The sequence below is a fragment of the Chiloscyllium punctatum genome, chromosome 44, assembly GCF_047496795.1.
Source record: "Chiloscyllium punctatum isolate Juve2018m chromosome 44, sChiPun1.3, whole genome shotgun sequence".
NCBI classification, from domain to species: Eukaryota; Metazoa; Chordata; class Chondrichthyes; order Orectolobiformes; family Hemiscylliidae; genus Chiloscyllium; species Chiloscyllium punctatum.
In genome coordinates, this window is record NC_092782.1 from 5522292 (window position 1) to 5542644 (window position 20353).

The 20353-nt window shown below is 42.6% G+C and overlaps 1 protein-coding gene and 1 long non-coding RNA gene across 2 annotated transcripts in view; both read left to right on the forward strand.

Moving 5' to 3' along the window:
• Positions 1-11249: 11249 nt before the first annotated feature.
• On the forward strand, positions 11250-13323 carry LOC140466680 (potassium voltage-gated channel subfamily A member 1-like). The gene has a single exon (XM_072562141.1). The coding sequence runs from the start codon at positions 11342-11344 to the stop codon at positions 12794-12796; it is 1455 nt and encodes a 484-aa protein (XP_072418242.1). The 5' UTR covers positions 11250-11341; the 3' UTR covers positions 12797-13323.
• Positions 13324-13466: 143 nt separating this feature from the next.
• LOC140466681 (uncharacterized) overlaps positions 13467-20353 on the forward strand; it is a 36563-nt gene continuing 29676 nt past the window's right edge. The window contains exon 1 of the long non-coding RNA XR_011955255.1: positions 13467-15360. This is a non-coding gene — a long non-coding RNA (uncharacterized lncRNA). The remainder of the gene's footprint in view (positions 15361-20353) is intronic.

A 20353-nucleotide genomic window follows, 5' to 3' on the forward strand; every position in this document is an offset into this window, starting at 1 on the left:
AATGGGGGAGATACTAAATGAATAGTTTGCATCAGTGTTTACTGTGGAAAAGGATATGGAAGATATAGACTGTAGGGAAATAGATGGTGACATCTTGCAAAATGTCCACATTACAGAGGAGGAAGTGCTGGATGTCTTGAAATGGTTAAAGGTGGATAAACCCCCAGGACCTGATCAGGTGTACCTGAGAACTCTGTGGGAAGCGAGAGAAGTGATGGCTGGGCCTCTTGCTGAGATACTTGTATCATCAATAGTCACAGGTGAGGTGCCAGAAGACCGGACGCTGGCAAACATGGTGCCACTGTTTAAGAAGGGCGGTAAAGACAAGCCAGGGAACTATAGACCGGTGAGCCTGACCTCAGTGGTGGGCAAGTTGTTGGAGGGAATCCTGAGGGACAGGATGTACATGTATTTAGAAAGGCAAGGACTGATTCAGGATAGTCAACATGGCTTTGTGTGTGGGAAATCATGTCTCACAAACTTGATTGAGCTTTTTGAAGAAGTAACAAAGAAGATTGATGAGGGCAGAGCAGTAGATGTGATATATATGGACTTCAGTAAGGCATTCAACAAGGTTCCCCATGGGAGACTGATTAGCAAGGTTAGATTTCATGGAATACAGGGAGAACTAGCCATTTGGATACAGAACTGGCTCAAAGGTAGAAGACAGAAGGTGGTGGTGGAGGGTTGTTTTTCAGACTGAAGGCCTGTGACCAGTGGAGTACCACAAGGATTGGTGCTGGGCCCTTTACTTTTTGTCATTTACCTAAATGATTTGGATGCGAGCATAAGAGGTACAGTTGGTAAATTTGCAGATGACACCAAAATTGGAGGTGTAGTGGACAGTGAAGAGGGTTATCTCAGATTACAACAGGATCTGGACCAGATGGGCCAATGGGCTGAGAAGTGGCAGATGGATTTTAATTCAGATAAATGCGAGGTGCTGCATTTTGGAAAAGCAAATCTTAGCAGGACTTATACACTTAATGGTAAGGTCCTCGGGAGTGTTGCTGAACAAAGAGACCTTGGAATGCAGGTTCATAGCACCTTGAAAGTGGAGTCACAGTTAGATAGGATAGTGAAGAAGGCGTTTGGTCTGCTTTCATTTATTGGTCAGAGTATTGAGTATAGGAGTTGGGAGGTCATGTTGTGGCTGTACAGGACATTGCTTAGACTACTGTTGGAATATTGCATGCAATTCTGGTCTCCTTCCTATCGGAAAGATGTTGTAAAACTTGAAAGGATTTAGAAATGATTTACAAGGATGTTGCCAGGGTTGGAGAATTTGAGCTATAGGGAGAGGTTGAACAGGCTGGGGCTGTTTTCCCTGGAGCGTCAGAGGCTGAGGGGTAACCTAATCGAGCTTTATAAAATCATGAAGAACATGGATAGGATAAATAGACAAGGTCTTTTCCCTGGGGTTGGGGAGTCCAAAAAATAGAGCGCATAGGTTTAGGGTGAAAGGGGAAAGATATAAAAGAGAAATAAGGGATAACCTTTTCACACAAAGCGTAGTACATGTATGGAATGAGCTGCCAGAGGAAGCGCTACATTTAAAAGGCACCTGGATGGGTATATGAATAGGAAAGGTTTGGAGGGATATGAGCCAGGTGCTGGCAAGTGGGACTAGATTAGGTTGGGATATCTGGTCAGCATGGATGAGTTGGACCGAAGGGTCTGTTTCAATGCAGTACATCTCTATGGCTGTAAGCGTGGATTCACCAGGTACCTGCTCTGTGTTTCATGTCAGGAATTGTCTGTGTCTGGTTTCTAGCTGGCAGGTTGTAGAATTGGAAAACTCACATTAATGTGAAGATTAAATAATACATGTGATAACTAGTAACAGTCCCGGTTAATAATCCTCTTGCCAGTCACAAAAAAGAATTTCATCTTGTTGTTTGAAACTGAGTTGCAAATTGTCGCTCACAATATCAAGGGAGGCCTCATTCAATTTCTCACATGATTCTCCCAAATTTCTCATCAAAGTTCACATCATGCAGAGCCTTGCAAGTTTCTGCCCAGTTTATTATTACTAAAATTATTATTTTATTACTTTTTACTATTTTATTATTAATATATTATTACTAAAATTATTATTACTGGGCGGCACGGTGGCACAGTGGTTAGCACTGCTGCCTCACAGTGCCAGAGACCCGGGTTCAATTCCTGCCTCAGGCAACTGACTGTATGGAGTTTGCACGTTCTCCCCCTGTCTGCGTGGGAAACCCGGGTGCTCCGGTTTCCTCCCACAGTCCAAAGATGTGCAGGTCAGGTGAATTGGCCATGCTAAACTGACCGTAGTGTTAGGTAAGGGGTAAATGTAGGGATATGGGTGGGTTGCGCTTCAGCGGGTCGGTGTGGACTTGTTGGGCCGAAGGGCCTGTTTCTGCACTGTAAGTCATCTAATCTAAAAAAAATGTAAGGAAACCTTAAAAATAACCCACAAGTGTACAGATTAGAAATGACATATGTGTAAAAAGATAGCAGCTAAAAGAAAATCAGTTTTGATTTGGCCACGCAGAGTAGATGGTGAAATGTCATAATTATCAATTTGGGTGTCATTGACTCTGAAAGTTGCACAATAAATTGGTTTGGAGATTCTGAGTTCTGCAGATTAGCTGAAAGGAGTTGTTTGGTTTCCTGTTCAACTGTGGCTGTTGATAGTGTCTTGCTTCCAACAATCAAAGAGACGGAGAGAGAGAGAGAGAGAGAGAGAGACATTCCTACCTTTTCATTTTAGGGTAGTACAGGGTTGTCTACAAGATGATCTCAGCTGTAGCCTTCACTATAGGCAGCAGTAGTAAAACCTGAGATTAGCATACAGACACCAGAGGTCAGTTGGTTTTTAACCGCTGTTTTGGCAGGAAGAATACAGATTTTTGTTGTACTAACTGCTTAGTTTTACCTTACATTGTGTCCCCAGTCTGGTAACGTAACTCACAGAAGATGGTGTCGGTTTTTGCATTGTATCTATCCCTTTGAAGTGGTCTTTATGAAATTCCATGACACCCTTTTAGGTATAATGTTTCATGGTCTCACGAGACTGGATTCAATATACATAGGAATTTTCCACACAGCCACTGAATTGCATTTTCAGCCATCTCTGGTTTGTATGATATAGAGTTGTAGAGGTTCGGAGTCAGAGAAGTCTACAGCACAGAAAAAGGCCCTTTAGCCCAACAAGTCTGAGCAAAAATCAACCACCTAACTATTCTTGTCCCTTTCAGCCATTTCCATAAATGTATCATGGCAACAGAAGAGATATCATACTGAATTTTATCACAACATAATTTTGAGTTTTTTCCCTTTGCAGAAATTTCTCTGTCCAACAAACGGTTTTTTTTCCTACCTCTTTCTAAATGAGTTTCAATTTTCAATAGAGTCCTCTGAAAATTCTGACATTCTCTATGAAATATTACGAAAATGTGAGAGAACTGAATGCCATTTTCTCAAATTATCAACATAACTGAATAATTCAAAGCAGTTGAGAAAGAAAGATTTAGCCGAGTTTGGTAACTTTTAACGTGGCTCATTTTTTGCAAGAAGAGTTGAAGTACTGATGATTCAATAATTTTAATTTTGACAGTTTAAATTTTCTCCTTTGCATGGCAGAAAATAAAAAGTAATGTTAGTTTTCTCTTCCATCATAGAGCAAGACAAGAGTACCCCTAATGACTGCACCATCACACCACACAGTTGGGTATTGTCCTACCCGTAAAAGAAAATTAAAATGAATAATTAGCTAATTCTCTTTCCTGGATGTCATGGTCAGTCAGCCACAATAATTGTTTTGTTCATTGCATTTTTCCTTGGTCACTAACAGATGAGTTTAACATCATCATTACTTCTGCAGTATTCACAAAAATATGTCACTATGCACTGGAAAAAAAAGCTGTTGGAATCCTGAAGAATAACTCTTGACATTATCACTCTTGATTAGAACTCTGCACTATAGAGTTGTTGTTCCCTCCTCAATTTTGAAGAACAGTACAGACTCCTTTCTGTTGCTATGTATTGCATGCTCCCTTGCCCACGAATTCCATAGGCGCAAGCAACTAAAGAACTTAGGCTGTTTCCTGTTCACCGCAGGGTACAACGAACTGAGAACTTTGTCTTCTCCTATTTTGATTACTGGCTCTCCACTTTACAGGAAGCATTCAAACTGTTCAGCTACACAATGCAGGAAGACTGAAGCTGGACGGAAGCAATTTTGGGCACCCTTCTTGTGAAATAACATCTCTGTTAAAAAAAAGTATTTTAGTATAAGATTCTTGCATTTGCACAACAGACAGCAACCACAGTTATCTTAATTTTAAAGTTCTTCATTAAATAATCTGGCTCTTCTCTGTTGAAGTTGTGTTACCTAGTTTCACCTGGGTTGGTAAAGGTAGAGTTTTCCCAGATCATAACTAATTCAAAATCTGGATTTTATCCAGAATATTAACTTTGTCTGAAGGACACTGGTCCCCAATCCTTTCTTAGTTACAAATCTCTAGTTGACTTCCTTTCTCTTCCTTGTAAAAAACAAGAACAATGCAAAACAACTTTGAGGATTGGAAGAGGCAGAGATCGTACAGACAGGAACTAAGACAAAAAGTAAAACTACTTGCTTCACTTAAATGTTCAATATAACTGTAAGTAATTCAGGGCTCTGATCTGTTGTCATAAAAATAGCTTCACCTCACCATTACATATTTAGCACATCTGCAAATCTCACACTAACATCTCACAGTTTTCAGTCACTGTCAGCTATTCAGATATGGAAGGCATGTCACACAAGTATATGCTCATGATTATTTACAAGGCGAGTGGCTTGGACCAGATTTCTGATTGGTAGACAAGACATATCCAAATATGAAATCTAACTGAGGCTCCATCAGGCAGGCAAAAATGGCTTTCAAACTCACAGTGCTGTTGTGATTATACAGCATAACTGAGGAAAGTGCAAATCATATGACAGCAATGTACGGTAGATTAGATTACATTACAGTGTGAAAACAGGCCCTTTGGCCCTACAAGTCCACACCGACCTGTCAAAGCACAATCCACCCATACCCCTTACCTAACACTACGGGCAATTTAGCATGGCCAATTCACCTGATCTGCACATCTTTGGACTGTGGGAGGAAACTGGAGCACCCGTAGGAAACCCACACAGACATGGGGAGAACGTGCAAACTCCACACAGTCAGTCGCCTGAGGCAGGAATTGAAGCCGGGTCTCTGGCGCTGTGAGGCAGCAGTGATAACCACTGTGCCATCCACAATTATACAATTGCACAAAATGGAGTTGCATTCAGCTGTGTGAAAATGCTGTATTATTTATAATATCCTGCAACTGCAATCATCGTTATCTTTGGCAAATAAACTAAAAGATGTCATACACTAGCAACTGAATAATTATTCATTTGGAAAATTGACTCTTATTCTTTCTGGATATGATTAGAAGAAAACTTCAGAATGAAGGGACCAATACATTCAATACAATAGGAAATGGAAAACAACAAATGGAAATACTTAGTGGCCTCTAGATCTCAAAATTGCTAAAACGTAGCAGGAATGTTGTAAGGATTTGTTGATTAAATATCTGATTGGAATCCACATGCAGGATATGTGTGTGTGTGTGTGAGTTTTTGTGTGTAAGGTAGAGGTGCAAGTGCAGCCTCGATATGTGGGGTGTGTGCACATGTGTGTATGGAGCCCAAATCATGTGGATACTCTGTATGTTGGGTGAGAGTGCATTGGGTTATGTACTTGAAAAGGGCTAATTGGTATGGTTATGGGGAGAAAGCAGTTCATTTTGCAATTAAATTGAGCAGCTCTTACAAAGAACTGGCACAGGTATTCCTGGCTGAATGGCTTCCTTCTGTGCTACTTTGACTCAGGATACATGTGCTCTTGTACACTATAGTTCCACTGGGTGCGTACCTCATTTGCAAATATACCAGGTGACCAGAGCTGAACTGCAAAGACTTGGACACATACACTCAAGACCATGCAGTGTTTGCATGCCTTTCAATAATTTACCATCAAATTTTATATCTTTCCTCATCTCATTCTTTCTACCAAACCCAATTACTTCACTTTTCTCTGCATTCTGCTTTATCTAATTTGGGTGTGCCCAGTTCTGTATATGTCTTCCTTAAGTCTGTTATTAATGTTTGTCACTATCTGCTAAATTTTGAGTTTCATATCACTTGAAAACTTGAAAGTTATGCCTTTAAAACAATTAAGTGCCACTCTCTGGTTGCTATCCCTTAGCCAGATTTACATCAATTCAGCCCTTTAATCCCATGAGCTTTTGTTTTGCTAACACGTTTATTTCAAAGTATTTCATCAAACTCATTTTGCAAAGTCCACATTACACAGCATCAGCTGCACTATGCTGATCCATCTTCTCCACTATGTCATCAAAGAACATGAAAAAGCTGAACACAATTTGCCATTTACGTATCCATGCTAACTTGTAATTTCTGTTCATTTCCAAATGGCCCACTTTTGTCTTCGATTATCGGCTATTAATGTTTTTGCATCAAAAATTGTACTGTTTTGTAAGTGGTGTATTAATCTCTATTTCCCCTTTAAAAACTAAAAATCTAATTAAAATGAAAAATATTTCTATAGACTTGCTACCATTGTGAAAGGGAAGTGATCGAGCACACTCACATACGAGGAATGGCTGAGGATCCTGGGATTGTATTCATTGGAGTTTAGAAGATTAAGGGGAGATCTAATAGAAACTTACAAGACAATACATGGCTTGGAAAGGGTGGACACTAGGAAATTGTTTCTGTTAGGCAAGAAGACTAGGACCCGTGGACACAGCCTTAGAATTAGAGGGGGTAAATTCAGAACAGAAATGCGGAGACATTTCTTCAGCCAGAGAGTGGTGGGCCTGTGGAATTCATTGCTGCGGAGTGCAGTGGAGGCTGGGACGCTAAATGTCTTCAAGGCCGAGATTGATAAATTCTTGATGTCACAAGGAACTAAGGGCTATGGGGAGAATATGGGTAAGTGGAGTTGAAATGCCCATCAGCCATGATTGAATGGCGGAGTGGACTTGATGGGCTGAATGGCCTTACTTCCACTCCTATGTCTAATGATCTTATGGTCTTATGGTATGCTGCAAAAAATCTCTTAAATAATGGCTTAGGTATTAACTTGCTAATCCTTAAATCAAACTATTCCAGACTGGTCATGATAATACTACATACCTGTTAATGTCAAGGGGCAACACAAAAAGCAAAATTATTTACATGGGACAAATATAGTCTGCCTACCTTCTTCATAGATGAATCACTTTCTCCTTTTCCACCCCGTCCTGCTTAGATCAGGAGTGGATTTTGTCTTAAATTCACTTTTAAATTTTTATTCTTCATTATATTATTGTGGAAGGACTGTTATTCTGAACTTTTTATTTCCTTATTTTTCTAACTGAGATTAGACTAGAATCCCTACAGTATGGAAACAGGCCTATTGGCCCAACAAGTCCACACCGACCCTCCAAAGAGTAAACCACTCAGACCCACTCTCCTATCTTATATTTATCCCTGACTATGTGCAATTTAGCATGGCCAATCCACTTAACTTGCACATCTTTGGACTGTGGTAGGAAACTGGAGCACCTGGAGGAAACTCACGCAGACACGGGGAGAACGTGCAAACTCCACACAGACAGTCACCTGAGGTGGGAATCAAATCAAAACCACTGAGCCACCAGTTTATTATTATGGCTTTGTATTTTAGAAGGTCTGAAATGTTGTACTTTTTAGTTCTTTATTTTTCTAATTTTTATTTGTAAGAATTTGTACTTGAGTATCTGTACCTAGATAAGCTTATATCTAAGATGGCACCATAAGTTGCGATTTGTAAACTTCTCACTGTAATCATGAAAGTACATGTGACAGTTAAGCTAATTCAATTCAATCACGTTTTTCATCGTTGGTCCATCGCTACTGTATTTGCAGGCCTTCTGAATGTGCTGAGTATTTGTCTTTCTCATTGCCTCGAAAGTAACCTATACCAGACCTTTTATCCAAGGGCTACAGCTTCCCCCATCCCTCCCAACACACCTTCAGCCAATTCAAGGTTCTTGAGGTTCTGACCAGTTTGCAGAATCTCTCCATGCCAGATTTCAGCCCATTTCTACCCTGAGTTCCAGTCTGACTTTCAAACCTGCTTCTGCACTCTAGACTCAATAATCCTGTCCTTTACCACAACCTGCCCTGTGCAATTTCCACACTTTCTCTCTCCAGTTCTAGACCTGAAACACAGTCCCACAACAGGCTTTAATTTGATTTGTTTTGATTTATTATTGTTGTATGCACCTTAATACAGTGAAAAGTTTTGTTTCGCATACAGTACAGGCAGATCATCAAATACAAAAATTATAGGGTATTTGAACAAAGCGAGGAATACAAAGTTACAGCTGCAAAGAAATTGCACAAAAGCAAAATTAACACTAGATTTGAAATTTGAGAGACCCATTCAGACATCCAATAACAGCAGCGAGGAAGCTGTTCTTGAACCTATTGGTATGTGTGTCACTATGATAAGATGTATGCACACCTGCAAGTGAAACGCATAGGTGCCACTCTGGTGGGAGAGGGAAAAGGGAATTTTTTGGCCTGGGTTGCTCTTTCTACACACTACAATGACTGAAATGCTTTTTAGTTTGCCATTCCACAAACACACTCATAAATACCTTTCCATCTTTCAGGGATGAAAAAGTGGAGCAACCAGAAGCAACATTATCTATTGAGTGAGAAATAAGGCAGAACTATGGGCCCTTATCTTGATGGGCAAGAGGCTGGTGGCCATCATTGGAGTGACCATGACTTCAGCCATGGAAGGGTTGAAACCAGTGAAGATGAGATTATGCTCCCTGCTAATCCATCTTCTTATATCCCACTTCCCTTTCACCCCACAATCGCTTCTGATTTATAAACTGCAGATGAGGTAAGCATGAATCTCTTACTTCTCCAATCCCTCACTACAATCTTGCTCTTTCCAGTAATGAGCTGCAACCTGACCAAGAGGATAAAGTGATTATAGATGATAAACCACTCATTTGCTCTCAAATTCTCAGGGATTGTCAGATACTGACATTGTGTGTACATTGAAGGTTAGAATAGAGTGAAACAACTTGCAAAAAGGATGGAAACTGCAGGAAATAAGAATTCTCACAGTGTAGAGTGAGCTACTAAAACAACTATGCCTCAGTTGATGCTTCAGAGTTGCGTGTTTTTTATTTGCTAGATTAATATTTTAATAGAAAAATATTTTTTCGAAGACAGAATATCTCACTTTGTTTCTTTAAAAAACGTTTCTGTTTGTCCCAAGATGGAAATAACTTTATTTTCCTCAGAAAAGTTTGCCATTAGAAGCGGTTTTTTTGCACATGATGAGTCACTGGGCATGAATGTCTTACAATTAGAGCGGGGGGGGGGGGGGGGGAGGGGGAAGGACTGCACAGATGCCAGTTTTACCACATACGCCTAACACCTGTGCTAATTTCTTGACCAAAATGGTGTCTGCTGTAAGTGAAACCAGTAGTATGAGCATCCAGTGTCTGACTGGTCATATTGGCCCCAAAACATTAACTATTTTTCCCTCTCTGTTGATGAATTTATGCAGTATCAGTTGACCATTCCTTGATAGATGAGATAATTAGGACTGATCCTGTCCTTGCCTTATATCTAAGAGCACTTTCTACACAGATACCAAGTCGCAAGACCTAATTCGTCCTTCTCTCTCTGTGTGGTGCTCAGGCCCATTGGAGAATCGTCATTGCTCAGTTGGGAAACGCTAACCTGGCAGTGACCAAATGTCAAGCATGGGTCTGTCTGTCTCCTACACACTAGGTGGTGCAATTACCATGTGAGCATTGAGAGACCGCTTTGTCCCAAAAATATAAAGGCATTCATCTCAAACAGTAATGAGTTCGGTTTTAACAAATAGAAGAGTGAAACAACTTGCAAAAAGGATGGAAACTGCAGGAAATAAGAATTCTCACAGTGTAGAGTGAGCTACCAAAACAACTATGTCAGTCGACGCTTCAGAGTTGCGTAGTTTTTATTTGCTCGATTAACATTTTAATAGAAAAAGACTTTTTTGAAGAAAGAATATCGCACTTTGTTTCTTTAAAAAACGTTTCTGTTTGTCCCAAGATGGAAATAATTTTATCTTCCTCAGAAAAGTTTGCCATTAGAAGCGTATTTTTTTTGTCATTGCAAGGATACATATATAAATTGTCCACTGACACCTCACTAAGAGTCACTTCGGAAAAGATGGTTGTAATCGGACAACTGACTTTGGGAGGCTGCAGTAAGTTGTGCGTTGCTAAAGTGAGGACCCGAAACAGCAGTCATGAAAATAGAGGGCGCGGGGTTTTACTCCGGGAGTTTTAACGCGAGTCGGCCAAAACGTTGTATTGATTTAGGTGAAGCAATAATTATTGACTGAACTCATGCAGTTTCCTTCAATTGTGAGTTGTAACCCCCTGAGAGGGTACACCTGGAGTTTATCACCAGACCCACATGATGCACGTTGCTGAAGAGCTAGCTCTCGGCACTGCCTGGACATTTTGGCTGAGCTTCTGGTTCATCAAAAGGACTGGTCACGCTGAGCGCACACACTGATGAAAGCGGGCGAAATGATGAGGGGCTTTTGGTGGGGCGGAGTAGGTCTCTGTCAAATATATCCAATCCCCCGAGCCAGACCCACCTTACTGCAATTCACAGCGTGGTCTCTCACCGTCAGGCGTGCAACAGGACACACTACCAGTGAAATCTAGAAAGGACTTTTATTTTCATTCTTCGGAACGAACTAGGCGCAGAAAGTTTCACAGCTAAAGTACAGGCGGGCTGGGGTCGGCGGAGGAAATCCGTGCCGGTAGATTCAGTCATGGATAAAGTGGGGCGGGGGTGTTCCGATGTGGACTCCCCACACTGGGGGTGAATTGGATGGACCGATTGCAGCCGGTGAGATATTGGGAGTATTGTTTTATTTGTGCGTGTGTGTGCGGGGAATCAAAGACGCTTGTTGGGAAACGTCGCCCTCACGTCATCGCAGGGGATGGTAAGGGGCTGAGCTGTTTGAAATGCTGTGATTGCAGAGTCCCTGCCCGTCTGTGTGTGTGTGTGTGAGAGAGAGAGAGGTGTGCGAGAATTAGAAGTCGGGGGAGGCGGGGTGGGGTGTGTGTGTGTGTGGAAGGGGGGGAGGCTGGGGGGTGGGGGTGTTGCTGATCAGGAAATGCCAGACGCTGCCCTGGCGGAGGTGTCAGACCACAGCGAGTGCCCTCAGCCGCCCCTGGACCAGGAACGAGAGCGGCCCGGCTGAAGATGACCCTGGTCGGCGAGGAGAACATCGACGAGTCGGTGGTATTGACCGCGCTCTCTCAGGGTCACCGCGATCCCGAGGAGCTGGGGCAGGAATGCTGCGAGCGGGCGTTCATCAACATCTCGGGCCTCCGCTTCGAGACCCAGCTCAGGACCCTGGCCCAGTTCCCCAACACCTTACTCGGCAACCCGAGGAAGAGGATGCGCTACTTCGACCCCCTGCGGAACGAGTACTTCTTCGACAGGAATCGCCCCAGCTTCGACGCCATCCTGTACTTCTACCAGTCGGGCGGGAGGCTGAGGAGACCTGTTAACGTGCCCGTCGACGTTTTCCTGGAAGAGATCAAATTTTACGAGATGGGTGATGAGGCCATTGACAACCTCCGAGAGGAGGAAGGTTTCATTAAGGAAGAGGAGCGGGTTCTGCCCAGCAACGAGTACCAGCGTCAAGTTTGGCTGTTGTTCGAATACCCCGAGAGCTCGGGAGCTGCGAAAGGGATAGCCATCGTCTCCGTCCTGGTCATTCTCATTTCCATCATCATATTCTGTTTAGAGACCCTGCCCGAATTCAGAGAAGACTCCCACCCGAACCTGATGAATTTTGCTACCAATGGCACGGAAACCGTGGGGATGAACTCGTTCACCGACCCCTTCTTCATCATCGAGACTCTATGCATCGTCTGGTTCTCTTTCGAACTGTTGGTGAGGTTTTTCTCCTCTCCAAGCAAGCCTGGCTTTTTCAAGAACATCATGAACATCATCGACATAGTGGCCATCATCCCGTATTTCATCACCCTGTTCACCGAGTTAGTTTACCACCAAAGCAACGGGCAACAGACCATGTCCCTGGCCATCCTCAGGGTCATTCGGCTTGTTCGGGTCTTCCGCATCTTCAAGCTCTCCCGTCACTCCAAAGGTCTCCAGATCCTGGGGAAAACCCTGCAGGCCAGCCTGAGGGAGCTGGGCCTGCTCATGTTCTTCCTCTTCATCGGGGTCATCCTGTTCTCCAGCGCCGTCTACTTCGCCGAGACCGACGACCGTGACTCGAGTTTCTCCAGCATCCCCGACGCCTTCTGGTGGGCGGTGGTCACCATGACCACGGTGGGCTACGGCGACATGTACCCCATCACCATCGGCGGCAAGATCGTGGGCTCGCTGTGCGCCATCGCCGGCGTCCTGACCATCGCCCTGCCCGTGCCCGTCATCGTCTCCAACTTCAACTACTTCTACCACCGGGAGAACGAGCATGAGGACCAGGCTGAGTATCTGCATGTCAGCAGCGGGCAGCAGACAGCTTCCCTGAGCCGCTTCAAAGCGAGCGACCAGTCCGTGGACAAAAGCGAGAACCTGGAGGCAGAGGACAACGTGGACGCGTTGTTCCTGGGTCCCCACCAGTACCCCGGCTACACCCCGACCAAACAGAAACCCCTAGCCAAGAAAATATTCACTGATGTATGATCAAAGGGAGAGGAAAGGACGGGGAGGGGTTAACTCGGGTGTTGGGATCTGAGGAGAGGGGGGAATTGAACACAAACGGAGAAACCCTACATTCAGTGTTTTCAGTCACATTAAAAGAAACGTCTGACAGTCAGCTTCAACCCATGGAAGCTAAATATTTTTGAACCATTACATGTGTGACAGAATTACATCTAGGCGAGGGAGGGAGGGGGAGCATCGAATTGAAAAACAAAAGTCTTTTTTTTAGCTTTGCTATCAACGCCTGTAGTTTATTTTACAGTTTTTTCCTGTGGTTTAATGCGACTTGCCCGCCATTTTTTGTTGCACTGGTCTTGACACATTTCACGAAAGGTTAACCTTCAATGTGTGTCAATTGAGTTGAACGAAAACGAACCGTGCGGCATCTTTTTTTAAAAAAAGAAAAGCGATTAGCTTCTATCACTCCCCCCGCCTCCCCTCGCTTCCTTCCCGCTAATTGCGTATCACTTCATGGGAGAGGAGGGGGCTTTTTTTTTCATGGGGGAGAAATGGGGGGCGCGGGGAGTGAAGGGGGCGAATTCTCCTGCCTGGGAGCATGTATCTCCGGCGGGTGGGGGAAGAGGAAGAGGAGGGGGATTTAGAACATCATGACCCTTCCAACCTCTCAACCTGCCCTGAGGAGAATGGGGGGGGGGGGGGGGTGACAGAAACGAGGGTTTTGAATTGTCAAAACAAAAGGTAAAGGAAGCTAGCGGGGGGAGAGAACCAAATAGCAATCAAGTAGAGAGAGATTAAAGTGCAAAATTGAAAGCCGGAGCACCACACGCAGCTGTTGCTATCTTCTACATTCCTAGAAGTGAAAAAAACCAAACCGGAAGCCATTTCCAGCGCTCATCTGACTCTTAATTTAATGTCGTTTCCAACACGTTTTATTACAATAACTGAATCCATTTGATAGACTTTTCCCTGCGCCACTCTCTGAGCTGTGGGTGCGAGGGGAGGCTAAAAATCAGCTCGCACTTTTGCTTTGTTCACCTCCCATCGGCATTCGAGCGTTGCATCGCTTTTTTTCTAAAAGAACTCTCAACAGTTGAGGAAGGAATGGGGACTGTTGCCTTCTTGCGCAGGTGGATTTATGTTTACACAGGGTTGTCACAATTGACAATTATTCTCCTCCCCCCCCCAACCATAAACAGCAGCGACAACCAGAAAGAAAAATAAAACGACAAACAAGCATTCTCTTTTTTTTTGCCAAGCGCCTGTCTGAGAAACACAGAGAGAGGTAAATGAGACAAAATAAAGGACACGTGTCCGAACCCAGGATCAGACAGGACTCTGGAAGTAGGAGCTCTCTTGCGGCGGGGAATACGCCAGCGCCGCCCCGCGGGACAACCTCAGCAGCGTCGGCGGTTGCTATGTCAACCTTCTCGACTGTTCTCCAGTGAGACACTGTTTAATTTGCAGCATTGTCCCTCTTTTTCTAAAACAAAACAAAATGGGAGAGACGCGTTTCACCAGCGAATCGTTGCATTCCCCTTGGTTTGGTGAAACGGAGCGTTTAAGAATCTGGCCAGAGCGACCGCAACCCTGCATTCCATGTACAGCTCGCTGTGCTATCATTGTCCCCCCTCAGCACCCACCCACCCCCCCCGCTTCCCCAAGGGAACAACAGGATCTAACACCCAGCTCCAAATGGACTGAAGTAGTCAGGGCAAATGTCGATGCCCTTTATTTTAGGGAATGAGGGAACGATTGCCGCTTGACAGCTGCACCGTGCCCAACTGAAGTCATTCGAGGAAAGATTTATTTTCGATTACAATCGACATTGAATCGAACAAAACAAAAACACCAAAACACAGGAGAACGGGAATCCCTGTTTTGCTGACACTTTCCAGGGCCCGATCATTGGAGCCGGTCGCGCCATGTGGCAATCCAAAATAGCCACATTACCTTGGTGACGGCGAACACGTTTTGAGACAAACTCAGGGCCAACGGATTAAGGACAGGATCACGGAGTGGGTGGGGGAGAAGGGTGGTGGTGGGGGCGGAGGAAATCCGTGTTTAGTTCACATTAGTTATCCGATATGGGCTGCTCCCCCCACCCACGCGGCAAGCAAGGGGCAAAACATTTTCTACATACTCCAAAAAAGCCAGGAGTGACAATCACCTACCCCCCCCCACCCCAACCTCCAAGAATGAGTTACTGATGTCCCTGTCTGAAGAAGACGTGAATGACCCTTCTGTTGATTTATGAGGGCATTAAGCCGCACCGTTATAGTTGTGACCGGGGGAGTTGAAGGGACTGTTGCCAATTGCTTGTGTGACCCTTCACTGATCACAGGATGCCATCGAATGAGACATGGATCGACCTGCTTGGAATCCCCAAGCCTTGCCCTGCCACCCTGTGAGGTTGGAGGAGAGGACTTATACGGCTTAACATCCTTGGAAATCAGCCACCGCAAAAGAAATCAAGGTTCCTTCAAATCGGGAAACCCACGATTTACAAAGGAAGGGGAAAGGAAATTCACGACCTGCTTTCACCGTCCAGTGGAACTGGCAGTTTTGAGAGAGGCGCAGTGTGAAAGGTGAGTGCGTTTACATTTCATCGTTTTTGTGCGGTGTACACCTCCTGCATTTTTAAAATGCTCTTTCAGCTGTGACTTTCTGAATGACTCCCAGCCAGTGCGGGGAGCGGAGACATTGCTGTTCCAATTTGTGGTCTGTTTCAAATCGCGAGGCAGCGATTGTAAATTGAAAGGCGGCTCTCTAGAGGGTGAAGGGCAACCTTTAGTTTGTCCTCTGAGGGAATGAACGTGTCGAACATTCCCTTGTCTGCAAATATTCTGCTTTACCACAGTGCTAATACCACTCCGAGCCCACCGCCTCCACAAGGAGACCCAAGATCCGCTTTCCACAGGTCAGCAGCAGATCAATAAAATCATGTACAAACCACTGACAGGACCGCGCTCAGTTCATGTGAGAAGTTCACCCTTTCTGTCCGATAACTTCTGTGGAAAAAAAGAACAAGACTTTGGAGATTTAGTTTGTTTTGGATAGACGGGAAAACTTAAGTTCGACAAGGTCAAATGTGACAGCTGTAAGAAAAAAAAGTCGCCTTCCTACCCGCTCACATTTCGTAACGCCACGTTCTCCCCTTTTTATGAACGAAGCGTTCGTCCAGTGGAACGATGAAACTGGGGTACCCCAAAGCCTGAGACTTCCCTTGCACGACGAGGGTCTTTTTGTACACCTATTTTAGGCGTTGAAAACTCTTTCAGACAATGGTCGAGAGAGATCACACATGAACCATCCAGGTTTACTTTATGATTTAGATTTTATTAAAGAACGCAAAGAGACACTATATTGGCAGGCACAAATGCCAAGTTCATCGTTACGAGATAGACCGAATATAATAATGCTACTGTACCTCAGGAGGTACTAATCCTAATAGGGCACTTACATTCATTTAGAGTGCCGTATGATTTTCCCCTGATATCACTGAACCATGTACCCTACATCAGAACGGGTGCCATTCCCTCTATCTCGCCTGTAATAGATTTTTGATTTGGTCCTATCCCCTTGATTTTTCACTACGGCCCGGCATATTTTTCCCATGCTGAATCCCGTTTTGAAAGTACTGTTGAATTTGATTCCACCACATTGCAGGTGTAGCATACCAAGTCATAACGAACATCAGTGTTAAAAAAAACATTCTTTTCACGGAATAATTGAATTGTTTCCTTGCAGAAGGAGGCCATCCGGCCCATTGTCTGTACCACCGTCTCTTCAAATGAGCATCATGACTTAGTACCATTCTCCTGCCTTTCTCTTTAGCACTGCATATTATTTATATTTAAATAATCAGCCACTTTTGGAATACTGCACATAATTCTGGTCTCCCTGCTATTGGAAGGATATTGTGAAACTTGAAATGTTTCAGAAAGGATTTACAAGGATGTTGTCAGGGTTGGAGGGTTTGAGCTATCCGGAGAGGCTGGGGCTATTTTCCCTGTAATGTCAGAGGCTGAGGAGTTACCTTGTAGAGGTTTATAAAATCATGAGGGGCTTAGATAGGGTAGTAGACAAGGTCTTTTTTTCCCAGGGTGCCAAATCCAAAAGTAGACAGCATAGGTTAAAGGTGAGAGGGGAAAGCTTTAAACGGGACCTAAGGGGCAACATTTTCAGGCAGACGGTGGTACGTGTGTGAAATGAGCTGCCAGAGGAAGTGGTGGAGGCTGGTACAATAACAACATTTAAAAGGCACCTGGATGGGTATTTGAATAGGAAGGGTTTAAAGGGATATGGGCCAAATGCTGGCAAATGGAACCAAATCTATTTAGGATATCTGATCGACATCCTTACATTTCCCATCTGTTCTAGACACTAGTGTGTAAAAAATGTCTTATCACTTCTTTTGCTTCTTTTGCAAATCACTTTGAATCTGTGCCCCCTGTTCTTTATCCTCTTACAAATAGGGACAGTTTCTCCCTGACTGTTCTATCCAGCCCTGTTATGATTTTGAAGACTTCCATCAGATGTGGTAAAAATCTTTGCACTACAGTTGCTGTGTGAAGTCTGAATGCAGTAATGTTTATCAGTGATGTGAAAAGGTAATGCAGCTTGACAATTGCAACAAGTACAAAGGCATCTTGTTCAAAATTTGTTTAGTCAGATTGGAGAAAAGCTATGTTTGTTTACAATTTTCATTAAGTACAGGCCAATGATTCATTTAACAATAAAAGTATCAAAAACACTCCAAGGTCAGTGAACTATGGTCTGAGAGAAATAATCTTCAGGGTCAACAAAAGGAAGGAACTATTGCTGAATTTGTAGGTATTTATAATCAACCTGTCCAGATGGAAGCAGATGGGACTCAAAGCCTTTGGGCTTCATCAAAAGAGCCCTAAAGTTTAATTTGTAGAATACCTTAATTTAGTGGAGTTTAGGACAGCACATTATTGGAATGATGTGGAAACGATGGAAAGAAAGCCCCACATAGATTCAGTCGGATATTATTTAGCCTCATGTTTCAGGTATGGAGGTACTTTGGAGTTTGACAGAGTTGTGCAGGTCAGTTGATGATATAACATTTATTATATGAAAGGTCTATAGATTACATAATGATTCGTTTCACTGATCAATGAGAGGGTAACAAGAGGACACAAATTTAAGATAAAACAAGAAAAGAATAACCACAGACCTTTTTATATACATGGCTGATTAAATTGTTGAAATTTGCTGTCAAACATTGTGGAAGTAGAATGTATATTTTAAATGATTTATATAGAAAAATGAGACAATAAAAGATCTGTGCAGCAAACAGAAGAGTGGATTAAATCCATTGAAAAGTGAGTTGATAAGCCAAATAACCTGTTTCTTTTAGTAACAAAGAAAAATAGGAACTGAAGTAAGTCATTAAGCTCATTGAGCCTCCTTCTCTATTTAATACAGACATAGCTGATCAAACACTTTAATATCTATCCCAATAACTCTCTACATCACTGATAATCAAAAATGATCAATCTCTACTTTAAATTTACTCAAAGACTAATCTCCTGAAGTCCTCTAGTGTAGATAATTCCAAAGATTCATAGCTGTCTGAGTACAAGCAATTCTCCTAATTTAAATCCTAAATACTTCACCAGTATTTTTGAATTTTACACCCAAGTTCTAGCTTGTCCAATGTAGGAAACATCTTACCTGTATCTATCTATCTCCCTCTTGTGATTTTATCTACTAGGATGACACAAGGTTATCTTAGTGTCATTAATCCACTTATTAACCTGCTCCAGTATTGAAACATCCTGTGACTCAAGCAGTATTATCAAAAATAAAATTTTTAAACCATTGTTTTTTGCCTTTCCAAACAGTGCATGTTTACAGTGGAAAATGAACAACTGGAAGATTGTTCAGGCAGACCAGCCATATTGTGGAGACCTAGATCTAATTTCATGAGCCTTGTGCAAAGTTTGTGTCCCTTCTGGCCACCAGCAATACCTCCTTTCCACTATAAATGTAAAGGGGATGGAGTTCCTTTAAGTCTATGTTCAATTTTAGAAGTTTTTACTGCCCGCCAAGTGCAACAGGTTCCATCCAGTACGTTAGTAATGCCATGGTGTGAATATGGCAGTTGACTGTACCATAAGTAAAGTGCAATTTGCCAGCAGGTTGGACGAATTGGTAGAGAATTATGATTAATGCCTTCCAACATGAGAAACCTGTACATTTTTAAGCACATTTTTAAGCCCTTAAGAGTGTCAGCTGAACTCAGCTAGTAGCACCATCACCTAGGAATTGTTGAGTTGAAGCTATCATCTTGTGAACAACTCAATGCGATACAAAAGGAAAGCTGTATTGCAATAAGCCCTGCCATGCAGTTAAAAGCTATTTTCTAATCAACCTCTTCAGAGATGTTCTTACACACCCCTGGAACAGGTAGGACTAAGGACTTCAATCTGCCTATCAAAAAACCCTCTTTTTGATAGTTTACAATGTATTCAGCTTTTTTCAACATACCATTTAACTACATTTGAAAATGCATCCTTGTTTCTGAAACACTATGCAATGCCCTGGGAATGCATGTTGACAATATATAAATAAAATTTATTTTGTTCTTTCTTTGCAAATCACCTTTGACATCTGCAGCATTAAGGCAGCAGCACCTACAACAGTTTAGGTATCTCAATTTTGATATGAGTACATATTTGATATTATAATACACACTTGTATTATGAAATATAGGTTGCTCACTGAGTTATAATTACCAAAGAACCATTACAGATAATTGGAACTCATGGGAGTTGTGTGGGACCTATTAGTACTTAACCATAAATGGGTCATATTCAAAACTTAGACATTGAGCTGAAACTGAATTGATATATCTTATTACATGGCATATTATACAAAATACAAGGTTAATTCACCATGACAAAGTAAATATGATATAAATTGATCTCAAGTTCTGAACCTTGGCTGGATCCCACATCACTGATCCTGGTATGAGTTCAGAATCTAAAGAATGCAAATATTGGGAGAATGCTTTTTGCAAAAATAAATGTCATTGTGGCACAAAAAATGGAATATCATTGATTCACCTGGAGGAGGCAGTATAAGCAAGGAATTTGATGTTGCTCTTATCTTCAAAAGGATTAAAATGGGACCTCCATAAGTTACAACATTTTGTGTTATATCCATGTTTGATTTTAATTCATACTGAAGGAATGCAAATTCTAAACTTTTGGAGGCTGTAAGAATTCCACATGATATGAATTTCTAATGGATGTAGACCCACTGTGTAAAACTTAGTAATTTGTTGCTAATCAGTGCAGCAATAGACTTTCAGTGTCATTCAGACGATGCTGGATTGAAAAATGCATACTGATTCATTCAGGTTGTTTTTCTGACTTTGGGCAGTGTTATAGAATTGAAACTGGTATAATAGACTTGGGAATTTGATACTGACTACTTCGGTTATAACTCCCAGAATTTCAATGCTAAAGGATAATTGGATTGAAAATTTCACAACATTAAGGACAAAACATGTGCTACATACAGCAAAACTACTTTCTCAGGTTGGAG

Coding starts and splice junctions, on each gene's coding strand:
- LOC140466680 (XM_072562141.1), top strand. CDS start 11,342: ATGACCCTGGTCGGCGAGGAGAACATCGACGAGTCGGTGGTATTGACC.